General features: G+C 43.2%; 1 protein-coding gene across 2 annotated transcripts; it reads left to right on the forward strand.

Annotated features, from left to right (window-relative positions):
* The first annotated feature begins 7229 nt into the window (after positions 1 to 7229).
* RPS27L (ribosomal protein S27 like) lies at positions 7230 to 10712 on the forward strand. 2 transcript variants are annotated; one of them, XM_042988702.1, is made up of 4 exons: positions 7230 to 7339; positions 8226 to 8334; positions 9008 to 9118; positions 10516 to 10712. In XM_042988702.1, exons 1-4 carry the CDS (start codon positions 7334 to 7336, stop codon positions 10542 to 10544), a joined length of 255 nt encoding a protein of 84 aa, XP_042844636.1. In that variant the 5' UTR covers positions 7230 to 7333; the 3' UTR covers positions 10545 to 10712. The 2 variants fall into 2 exon arrangements, with proteins under 2 accessions (XP_042844636.1, XP_042844638.1); XM_042988704.1 differs by lacking the exon at positions 7230 to 7339 and adding an exon at positions 7407 to 7613.
* The last annotated feature ends 1572 nt before the right edge of the window (positions 10713 to 12284 follow it).

A 12284-nucleotide genomic window follows, 5' to 3' on the forward strand; every position in this document is an offset into this window, starting at 1 on the left:
TGAAAATTTTGAGCCCTCTGGAGAATGGAGAGTAGTAGTTCTCAACCTTGACTCCTCCTGGAATTACCTGGGGAGTTATAAAAAACACTGCCGCCTGGGTCCCACCCCCATGTGCTCTTAAACTGACCTGGGATGCTCCTCTGGTGATTCTAATGTGCAACCAAGTTTGAGTCCCACTGACTTAAAAGGTTCCTGGACATAGTAAGAGAGAATAAGATCTACTAAAATGGACAAAGCATCTTGGAAAAGGAGGGAAGAGGGGAACTTCCGTGTTGCAATCTAGAGAAATAGCCTTGATTTGTTGTCTGGAGTAGTGGGAATCTGGGTTCTGGTTTTCGTAGAGTTCCACAGAGGAGGTAGGAAGGCTCCAGAGAGAATGCCAGTTGGTAAATCTAGGGCAGTGTTTGTAGGTCTGGGATCTGCATGCAAATTGCCAGGCCATCTTGTTAAAATGCAGATTCTGACTCAAGAGTAGGGGGTGGGGCCTGAGTCTCCATTTCCAGAAAGTTCTTAGGTGATCCCAGTGCTGCCCATAACATGTCAAAGATCTTCATGGCTAGGACTCTAGGCTGTCTCTCTTAAGATTCCCATTTCCATCTGAAGCCACAACCTGTTAAACGTGAAGTGTTCCACAGTCAGGGGCAAAGGACATCCTTCTGTGACCTGGTCTGATTGAGAGCTGAAGGGCAGACAGACCCATCTACAGATCTCCAAAGCCTGGCAGGCTAAAGAGGAGCATATCCTGGCAGGGGATCCCCATGTCAGGGTCCTGGTAGAGTACAAATGGCCCACTCAGAAGAGATGACTGAAGATAGCTTCATGTAGGTATTATTTACAAGGTTGAGGCAGGGTTAACAGAAATGAACAAAAGATGGTGAGATACCATCCCTCAGGCAGAAGAACCAAAAGAGGAGAATGTATTGACTGGAATCCCATAAAAGCTGTAGGAAAGGGACACCTGAAACAACTGTTTCTTTTATTTTTATTTATTTATTTACTTACTGGGGGAGGGGCAGAGAGAGAGAAGGAGAGAGAGAATCTCAAGCAGTCCCCACACTTTCAGCACAGAGCACAACACAGGCTCCTTCTCACAAACCATGAGATCATGACTTGAGCTGAAATCAAGAGTCAGATGCTTAACCAACTGAGCCACACAGGTGTCCCTTTATTTTTATTTTTTAAGAGGCCTCACACCCAGCACAGAGCCTAATGAGGTACCTGAATTCAGGATCATGAGATTAAGACCTGAGCTGAGAGGGACACCTGTGTGGCTCAGTTGGTTAAGTGTCTGACTTCAGCTTAGGTCATGATCTTATGGTTAGTGAGTTTGAGCCCTGCATTGAAAGCACTGAAGGTGGAGAACCCACTTCAAATCCTCTGTCTCCCTCTCTCTCTGCCCCTCTCCTGCTCACACTCTCTCCTTCTCTCTCAAAAATAAACATCAAAAAAATAAAAGACCTGAGCTGAGATCAAGAGTCAGACACTTAACCCACTGAGCCCTAGGTGCCCCACAACTGTTTAACTTCGAGAAGCACAGCCACATGAAGAAAATAGCCCACCATGGATAGATCCAGGGGAGTGAATACCCCAATATTTCTCTTCACCCACCTCGTGATTTCCTACTAATACCTCCCATTGGCCCAACTCAAGTAGAAACCAGAGGACAAGAGAACTCAGCAGATGCAGTCCATCAAAGTCAGCTTCCTGGGCACAGAGAAGGGTGAAGGATGGAGAGGAGATCAGATCAGGGAAAACCTAGCACAATCTCCAAGAATGAGGTGAAATGTTCTGCCAGGCCAGACTACTTAGCCTGTTTAGGCTGCTATAACAATATACTCTAGAGTGGGTGGCTAAAATAACAGACATTTATTTCTCACAATTCTGGAGGCTGGCAAGTCCAAGATCAATGGTGTGGGCAGATTTGGAGCCCACTTCCTTGTTCATAGATGGCAGTGTTCTCACTATGTCCTTACATGGTAGAAGGAGTGAGGGAGCTTTCTCGGGCTTCTTTAATAATGGCACTAATTCCATTCATGAGGGCTCCATCCTGATGACCTAACCACCTCTCAGAGTCCTCACCTCTCAGTACCACCACACTGGGAAGTTAGGATCCAACCTATGAATTTCAGGGGGACACAAACATTCAGCCTATAGTACAGCCCAGTGGGGCTCAGCTTCTGTCAGAAATTCAGCTGGCATGGAAGAGAAAATGACAACAGAGTTTGCACCTGAGACTCTTACCCCTTCTAGACGGGAGCTTACCTGAGAGTGTCAAACATCCTCATGAATGACAGGTGAACTTCAACCCCCACAACGGAGCTTTTGGGACAACGATCGTGATCCTGTTGGAGAACTGGTGAGCAGAGAAGAGGCGAGCTTTCAGAAGTTGGTGTTGATTTCAGGAATGTGTTGAGAGTAAGCCACTCAAGCTTTGAATCCTGACAACAGGTGGAGCACAGAGGAAGAGAAAAAGAATACAACCATGTGACAGTTTGCTGATGACACAGATTTCTCTGAGTTTCTCAGAAAAATACTTAGGAAGGCAGGAGTGTGAAGAGTTATCTTTGGGCCCCACCTCGTACCCCGAATTTCTTAAGACAAAACGAATCTCCCACCATCTTTCTGGGAAAAGAAGGGCACAAGCCAGAGGCACGTCCCCACTCCGGGGCAAGTAGGGATCTGACCTATTTAGAACTGGTCTTGGCTAGCCTGAAATTTAGCACCGGTTAAGTTCCTGGCTTAATTGGAACACCTGTGCGCTTTCCCAGTGTCTGAAGTTGACAAAGGGGGAAGGGAGCGGAGACGGCTGCACACTTGTGAGGCTGGTACTGAACGGGAGATAACAGAAGCACTTTCTCGGACGTGGCCAGGTAGAACCGCTGGGGAGTTCTCAGCAGTACACAGAATTCCAACTGGCACTTTGGGAAGTCAGGTGGGGGCTCCTTCCGCTGGATCCCTGAGAGCAGGCTGCCAAGGCAAAGGGCCTCTGGGTCCCTTAATTGGCCAGCAGTGCAAAGACAGCGGGACATTTTAGGAGATGCTTAGCTTTGGAGGAGGAGGCAGAGTTGTAGTGTCCAGGTCTTTCTGACCTTGAGTTTTATTTCCCATGCAAGTACTGTGTCTCAGAAGTTGAGGGTTTTGACACTGTACGGGGCATTAGTAAGGAATGGAAGCAATAACTAGTCAGAACACTAGAAAGTGTTCTGAGGGGGGCGCCTCCTGGCTCAGTCGGTTAAGCGTCCGACTTCGGCTCAGGTCATGATCTCATGGTTGGAGGAGCCCCACATTGGGCTCTCTGGTGCCAACTTCAGATCCTCTGTCCCCCTCTCTCTGGCCCTCCCCTGCTGGTTCTCTCTCTCTCTCACAAAATAAATAAATAAACTTAAAAAAAAAAAAAGTGTTCTGAGGCCTACTGCATATCAAGTGCCAAAATCAATTCCAGGTTAATTAAAAAGTTAAAGAATGAATACCACAACAAAAGAATTAGAAGAAAGTTTAGCTGATCCTCACATGGCCAAGGCCTGTGAAAACACAAAAGCAAAAAAAAAAAAAAAAAAAAAAAAGGAAAAACCAAGTTTGAAATAAAAATATACATGCAAAATTAAAAATTTCTGTATAGTTTTCAAATCACCAAAAAAAAATTAAACGGGATAAAGTTAACAGGAACTAAAGAGTTGGGAAAACACTTGCAGCATATGTGATTACTGGTTAATGTCATTAACACAGAAAGGAAGAAATGGATGATCACCTCAATGGAAATATGTGAACTGCCAATAAGCACTGGAAAATATTAATTAAATAACAGTGAAATATGATAAAATATCATACAGTTCTTCAGGATTGACTGAGATAGGGAAAAACATAATATCCAGTATTGCCAAGGGTAAAAGAAAGGGGCATCTCAAATATATATAACTGGAATGTAAATTGGTTTGATTTTTCTGGAGGGTAATTGATAGTTTATATTATTATTATTTTTAAATGTTTATTTACTTTTGAGAGAGAGAGAGCATGTGCACACAAGTGGGGGAGGGGCAAAGAGACAGGGGGATAGAGGATCCCAAGCAGGCTCTGTGCTGATGACACTTTAGGTGCTGACAGCACTGAGCCCCATGTGGGCTCATGAAGTCATGAACTGCAAGATCATAACCTGAGCCAAAGTCGGATGCTCAGTTGACTGAGCACTCAGGGGCCCCAGTAGTTTATATTATACACCTTACAATGTGCATAACTTAAAAAAATTATTTTAAATGTTTATTTACTTATGAGAGAGAGGGAAAGACACAGAGTGAGAATGGGGGAGGGGCAGAGAGAGAGGGAGACACAGAATGTGAAGTAGGCTCCAGGCTCTGAGCTGTCAGCACAGAGCCTGATGCGGGACTTGAACTCACGATCCGTGAGATCGCGACCTGAGCCGAAGCTGGACGCTTAACCGAGTGAGCCACCCAGGCTCCCCAAAATGTGCATAACTTTTGACTCAGCAGTTTGTCCTCTAGGAATTTATCTTAAGGAGATAATCAAGGACGTGTACAGAGACTTACCTACAAGAATGTTTACGACAGTGTTATTTTAACAATGACAAATTCTGAGGAGGGAGTACTGAATGTTAAGATTTGACAGAATTGGGGAGTAGCTACATGGGTCTTCATTATTGTATTAGTTTCCTACTGGAACAAAAAACCGTAAAGTTAGTGGCTTAAAACAACGTAAATTTTTTAAGTCACAGTTCTGTAGTTCAAAGTCCGACCTGGGTCTCACTGGGTTAAAACTGAGGTGCTGGCAGGACCGTGTTCCTTCTGGAGACTCCAGGGCAGTGTCCATTTCCAGCTTCTAGAGGCTGCCCGCATTCCTTGGCTCAGGCTCCCCTTCTTCCATTTTCAAATCCAGCAACACAGCATCCCTCAGACCTTTCTTTCATCAGCGCATCTCTTTCCCTGACTCTTTGTCTGTTTTCCTCTTCCACTTTTAAGGACCTTGTGATCACATCGGGCCTACACAGACAATGCTCCTAGTTAGCTAATTAGCAAGCTTAATTCCAGTTGTCATGTAACCATAGGTCCTAGGGATTAATGCTGAAGTCTTTGGGGGTCATTATTCTGCCTACACTACTGTATTATAGTTCCATATACTTATCTTCATAAAATGGTATTTTGTAATATTTCAAAATCCTAAATTCAACGTCCACTTTCGTGTATGGATGAAAGGAGGCTATATATTGATAGTATGAATGCAGTGTGCGCATTAAAAGTCATAATGTGGGGGCACCTGGGTGGCTCAGTTGGTTAAGTGTCCGACTTCAGCTCAGGTCATGATCTCACAGTCTGTGAGTTCGAGCCCTGTGTCAGGCTCTGTGCTGACAGCTCAGAGCCTGGAGCCTGCTTCAGATTCTGTGTCTCCCTCTCTCTCTGCCCCTTCCCCACTCATGCTCTGTCTCTCTCTGTCTCAAAAATAAATAAAAATATTTAAAAAAAAGTCATAATGTGGGAAAACATGTAACACGGAGCAATGTTCATTATATAATGAATGGGGGAAAATAAAGTCTACAAAAGAATATGCACAAGATAACAATTATGTAAAACCCAAACCCCAAGTGTATTACTGTTTACTATGCAAGTAAATAAAAAATGTTGGGAAGGTCAAAATGTCAATAATGTTTATCTCTGGATGGTCATTTTAATTTTCTTCAATTTTTCTCCATTTGCCAAAATGTGTGAAATAAAAGGTGATTGACAATGTTATCTAGCACATTTTTCTCCTTGGTATCCTTTTAATTACACTTGCTCACATCCATCCCTCAAGTTCATCCTCATCAAAAATACTTCAGTTCAAAGGGGCACATGCACCCCAATGTTTATGGCAGCGCTATGAACAATAGCCAAAATATGGAAAAAGCCCAAATGTCCATGACTGATGAATGGATAAAGAAGATGTGGTATATACATACAATGGAATACCACTCAGCGATGAAAAAGAATGAAACCTTGCCATTTGTAACAAGTGGATGGAACTAGAGGGTATTATGCTAAGTGAGGTAAGTCAAGCAGAGACAGATACGTAATTTCCCTGATATGTGGACTTTGAAAAACTCAACAGATGAACAGAGAGGGAGGCAAACCATAAGAGGCTTTTAAATACTGAGAACAAACTGAGGGTTTGGCGGGGGGGGGGGGGGGGTAGGTTAAATGGGTGATGGGCATTAAGGAGGGCACTTTTCCCTGGGGAGGTGGGGAGACACCTGGGTGGATCAGTTAAACATCCGACCCTTGGTTTTGGCTCTGGTCACGATCTCAAGGTTTGGTGAGTTCAAGCCCCATGCTGGGCTCCATGCTAACAGTGCAGAGCCTGCCTGGTATTCTCTGCCTCCCTCTCTCTCTGCCCCTCCCCCACCTACACTATCTGTCTCTCTCAAAATAAATAAACCTAAAAAAAAATTAAAGAAAAAAAAGGCAGGCACTTTCCTGGATGAGAACTGAGTGTCATATGTAAAAGATGAATCACTTGGTTCTACTTCTGAGGCCAAGACTACACTGTACATTAACTAACTTAAATATAAATAAAAAGAAAAAAAAAAAAACCACCACATTTCAAGTCTGGCTCTCAGTGACACCATTTTTTTCAGGCCCCAGTTGTTCGCGGAGGCAGGAAGGAACCATGCGGTGAACTAAGCCTGGCAGCGAATCCTGCTTCTTAAAAACTTCAGGGCGAAGCTAACCCAAGGCACAGCCGCATCCCACAAAGAACTTAACGGGTACCTTGGAAGGTGGATGCTCAAGTATAGGAACCCTTCATAATTTCTCCAACACGGGTTAACGGTTTCGATTGACGCTACTATTTTTTAAAAAAACAGAGAACGGCGGCGACAGCCGGGGACCTGGCGGCCAGGACGGTGGCGGGGGCCACCCACAGCGCCCGCCGGGTTCCCCTACGCCGCGGGGCTCAGGCGGCCGTCAGCGTTCCCCCTCCGCGGCCTAAGCCCCAGGTTGTTTCCCAGCCGGACACACCGCCTGAGCCTCACTCCGGGCACCGCTGGCTCGACGCGGAGCCCTACGGCCGGCGGCCCTGGCCCAGGAGCCCGCGAGGGTGGTGCGGTTCGGGCGTTCGGCACGAGGGGAACCTCAGGGCCTCTCCCGCAGCCCCTGATCGGCTGACCCGGCCGAAGCCGACCCCCACCACCGAGAGGAGCGCCTAGAGCGGACCGGCCCGCCGGTCCCGACGCGCCGCTCCGCCCAGCCGCCTCTATCCCGGAAGTTGATGCAGCTCGCCAGATCGCGTGCTGCTCGTTAGGGGTGTCGCCTTAGAGATCGGGACTGGCTGGGATTGCGAAAGGATCAACATGCCTGTGAGTTGTTTACTTTCTGGCTTTCCGTTTATTTCGGGCTTCTCTGTCTAGGGGTCCTGGGGGCGGGTTAGCCCGACGCTTCCGCGGGCCCGGGGGTCCCTGCCGAACGCATTTCAGGGGCGCGGATCGCGCAGCTCCTCCGCGCGTGGCGGACTTGTTGGGACTTGCCTGGACGGCGCGGCGTGTCGGGCCCTGCCTGGGCGTGGAGCGGGAGGACCCGGGGCCGCCCAGTGCTTAGGTCTCGAGTCCCTAGCTAGAGGGACACAGCTTCTCGGTAACACTCAGCCTTCTTGGGTTTGGGTGGGCGCTCGCGAGACTGTAGTCTTTGGAGTCTTTTTGCTCTCCTTGTGCTTGGTGGTTCTCTCCTCGTCTCGGAAGCGATTTTCTGCTGGTTTCCTTTTTCAAAACTGTCTTCGCAGTTACCTTACTTGTTAACTGCATCAAGGACGGTCAGGCTTCAGCCGCTCAGAGTTCCTGTCAGATCAGATGTTGAACCCCGGGGGCAGAAGTCACCCCCGGGTTGGCACTCTCCGGTCTACCTCAGCGATTTCTACTTTCAGCGGGTGCACGGTTGGGGTCAAGTTCTTACTTAGCACCACAGTGTTGTTTTTATCGGAGACTGTTACTCAGCGGACTAAAGAAGAACGAGATTAACCTTACCATATGCTTCTTGATCGTCCTAGACCTTTACCGGGACGTAGAGAACGCAAGCATTATAAAAAGTATGGATTAAAGTTAACAGGCTAAAAAAATAACAAGTATCTGACATGTTGCGTCGGCTGAGTATGACTTTTATTCCCTTTTTTGCGTGTGTATTTTAAGTGTGGTTAAATCTGCCACCATTGTGGATTCCTTCTGGGAATAATAATACGTTTTTTTTATTCAGTTGGCTAGAGATTTACTCCACCCGTCCTTGGAAGAGGAAAAGAAAAAACATAAGAAGAAACGTCTAGTTCAAAGCCCAAATTCCTATTTTATGGATGTAAAATGCCCAGGTAAAATTTCAGATCTTAATTCCTTTCTCAAGGAGAATTTCTGAAGGGATTGCTAATGTGGTGTGTATGTTTAGATCCCTTAGGACCCTTTGTTGACTAGCAGTGGGATTACAGAATTGGAATGTCAAAAGGGACAGTTTCCTAGTAAACTATTCAAACCACGGGAGAAAGATTTGGGGGTGGGGGTGGTGAAGAGGAGACTCCAAAGGGGCTATGACATTTGACTTACTAAGTGTTAAGCTATGCAGATGGTTAGTTTTCTTGAAACTAATCATGAAAAGTATGTTGATTCTTCAGTGTAAAGCTGTGCTGCCCAGAGTGGTGGCCATTAGCCATAGGCAGCTACTGAGCACTGGAAATGTGGCCAAAATGGGAAATACTCCTTAAGTGTAAAATGTACACCTGATTTTTAAGATGTAGCACATATACACACAAAAACCATATTGATTACATGTTGCAATGGTAATAATATTTTGGAAATACTGAGTTCAATAAAATATATTACTAACTTCACCTGTTGGCTTTTAAAAACATTTTTTATGTGACGTTAAATATGTGGCTTGCTGTTGCAAACATTAAAGTCTTAATCTTTTACAAAGTCTTTGCTAGAAATATGTTGAACAGTATGCTTTATTTTCTTCTGCTTTTCGCTTTCAATTTGCCCTTTTTCTAGGTTGCTACAAGATTACCACGGTTTTCAGCCATGCTCAGACGGTGGTTCTTTGTGTAGGCTGTTCAACAGTGTTGTGCCAGCCAACGGGAGGAAAGGCCAGACTCACAGAAGGTATGTCATTTGGCCGTTTCTAACCCAGTGATGAGATTTTATGATTATAAATGTCTTCCTTTGCTAAAAACCAGTTTAAAAGAAATCTTAAATTCATTATTACCAAAATAGTTGTATCTTTCATTGTATGCTCTTTCAGTAAAGAGTACCCTGCTCAGATGGCTAAGTTTATATTCTTGACTTTGTAAAGAACTCATGTAACTATTATTTTTCTTAGTTTGGAACACCTAATTCTGTTATAGTCATTTAGTTTGTTTAACTTGGAATATTAAACATAAGTCAAAATGGAGCCAAACAATAACTATATACAATAGGACATACAGATTTTTAAAACCATAGAATTTTAAAAATTCCATCATAAATATTTTGTTTCATATATAGTTGACGCATTTGACTGAAGACAGTTTTCATCATTGCTGGCTAAGCAACAGAAAACTAATGTATAAATTAAAATGCCAGAGGTTTTGATTTGTGAGTACCTGCTTAATTAAACATCTCATTTAAAAATTTTTATTTATTTATTCATCTACTTATTAAAGACTTTATTTTTAAGTAATCTCTACCTCCAGTGTGAGGCTCAAACTTACAGCCCTGAGATCAAGTCACATGCTCTACTGACTGAGGCAGCCGGGTGCCCCTAAAAATCCCGTCTGAGTTGCTCTTTCACTTTTGTGCACCAAGAAAAAAAAGAGTAATTATGAATATTGTTTTCCATAGTAGTACTTACAGATTTATAGTTCCATAATTATATTTGAAATTTGCTTGTGATATTTTGGGGAGTTGTGAATTCCACATTGTTCTCACCAGAAGAGTTATAAGTAGTTTGGGAACTGATCTAAAATCTATTTTGTGTGAGCTGGTGAGATCTAAGTATGAGGTCAGCATACGATATTTAAGTGTAGTGTTGCTCTCAAAAGTATACTTGCAAGAGTTTTTAAACCTTTATATCATGCCATGATCTTGGAGTTTTGTGCCCATGTGCTGATGGATGATTAATAGGGTATTAGAGTTTTCCTAGCAGACTTGAAGAGCATCCTAATCAAAATTAGTTTCTTGGGAAAGTGATTCAAAATAATTCCTAAAAACTAAGATTGTATTTTCTCATAGCTGGCGTTAAAGTTTTACCTGTTGAATTTAGGCTCATGGTCTTATGTAGACTCCAACATAGCATTTGAGAAACAGGAATAATAGTTATAGTCACATCAGAATAAATTCAAATGTACAAGATTTATTATAATAAAGTTCTAGTATAAAAGGATAAATAACATATATATGAATGTTAATCTAATATTCCTAAAATTTTGTTTTTTTTTTAACTTAAAAAGTACTTTTTGTCATTAAAACCATACTAGAGGTAGAGTACACTTGTTTAACATGCTCTTGTGATTCCTTTGCAGGGTGTTCATTTAGAAGAAAGCAACACTAATGATCACACAACCTCTTGAATTTGTGTTCTATCGCAGAAAGCCTTATCAGTTCAATAATTCCGGTTAATCTACCAAGATAATGTAATTATGTTTAATTTTGTAAGGTATACAACAGTCATCTCCTATTTTGGTGTCAGTTTTTCAATAAAGTTTTGATTATGGGCAAATTCCCCTTTTTCTTTTTTTTAAAGTATGTGTGAATATGCTATATGTTTATATGTATACTGTGTCTGTGAATTTGGTATAAACATTTTAAGAAGTGTATTCTGATTAGTTTGTCTCATTTCAAGACTGGAAACCCTAAATATTTGATTTTCAGCCCTTTTCCAAATTGCTGTCAGTGGGCTAAATAATTAAAAAATGGAAAGAAGTCCATTATTAATTCTAAAAATAGTTTGCTATTGCAACTATGGAAACACATTTACAGAAGTACATATTTAATGCTGTAACAATCAGAATAATTACAGAGTAATTATAATGTAATGGTTTGTGTTTTTGTGGCCCTAACATGCTGCATAATTTAGTAGAATAACTGCAGCTGGGGTCTGAGCTATAGGAAGCTCCTTTTGGGGTAGGAAATTTGAGAGGAGACATCAGGAGTAGCATGATTTACCCCAGGATGTCCTGGTTGGGAATGGTAGATGGCATGGAATTCTCTGATCCAGACACATGAGCACACCTGATTACAGATGTGTGTTGAGTGGCTCTGGTGTCTCCTTGTCATTTTGATAGTTTATGGAGTGATCCTAGGGAGCTAGGAAGTGGAGTGTATCTCCCTCTGGCCACATTGGACTGCTTGTATTTGATGTGTTATCTTTAAAGTAGACACTTAAGATGGGCCTTTGCTATCAAGAGATGTTTCTATATATTCACCCCCCAATCTGGAAGGCTGATCCTTAAACATATTCATATACAAGAGGAATGTGGCACAAGAACTGAAAAACTTGGGGCACCTGGGTGGCTCAACCTTTTGAGCGTCTGACTCTTGATTTCTGCTCAGGTCACGATCTCAGGGTCTTGGGATTGAGCACTGCATTGCCCTCTGCATTAGTCTCCATGCTGAGTATGAAGCCTGCTTGAGATTCTCTCTCTCTCCCTCTGCTTGCTCTCCCCTGCTTGCCCTCTCTCTCTCTCTCAAAAAACAAAAAAAACTGAAGAACTATCCAAAGTTTGGAATGTCTTTAATATATGGAGAAGTAAATAACCCAAACGTTTCCAAACTTGCTTGGTTTATGGTATCTTTAGAGTCTCAGTAATTTTTTCAGAGTTCCTTGGCCAAAACAAAACAAAACAAAACAAAACCTAACAGTTAACATTAAGTAGTTAGGTTCTAATACATGTAAATTAAAAACAAAAGTGGTATTTTTTATCTCATTCTTAAATGACCACATTAGTAATCGAATGGGTGTCCCTTTTGGGCACTGCACGGTTTCTCAAAATTGGGATCAGACTAGACAACTGCCGTCTCCTTTCTTCCACACTGATTTTTGCGTAGTACTTGCTTTTTATCACAGCAATGACCCAAAACCCAGCTTCGCAAAGATATGACATCATCAGGGGTGCCTGAGGACCTCAGTTGGTTAAGCATCTGACTCTTGATTTTGGCTGGGGTCCTGATCTCATGGTTCTTGAGATCGAGCCCTACATTGGGCATTAGGCTCTGCACTGACAGCGTGGAGCCTGCTTGGTGTTCTGTCTCCCTTTCTCTGTCCCTCCCCTGCTCAGCTCTCTCTCAAAAT

The sequence above is a fragment of the Panthera tigris genome, chromosome B3, assembly GCF_018350195.1.
Source record: "Panthera tigris isolate Pti1 chromosome B3, P.tigris_Pti1_mat1.1, whole genome shotgun sequence".
In the NCBI taxonomy this organism is placed as follows: domain Eukaryota; kingdom Metazoa; phylum Chordata; class Mammalia; order Carnivora; family Felidae; genus Panthera; species Panthera tigris.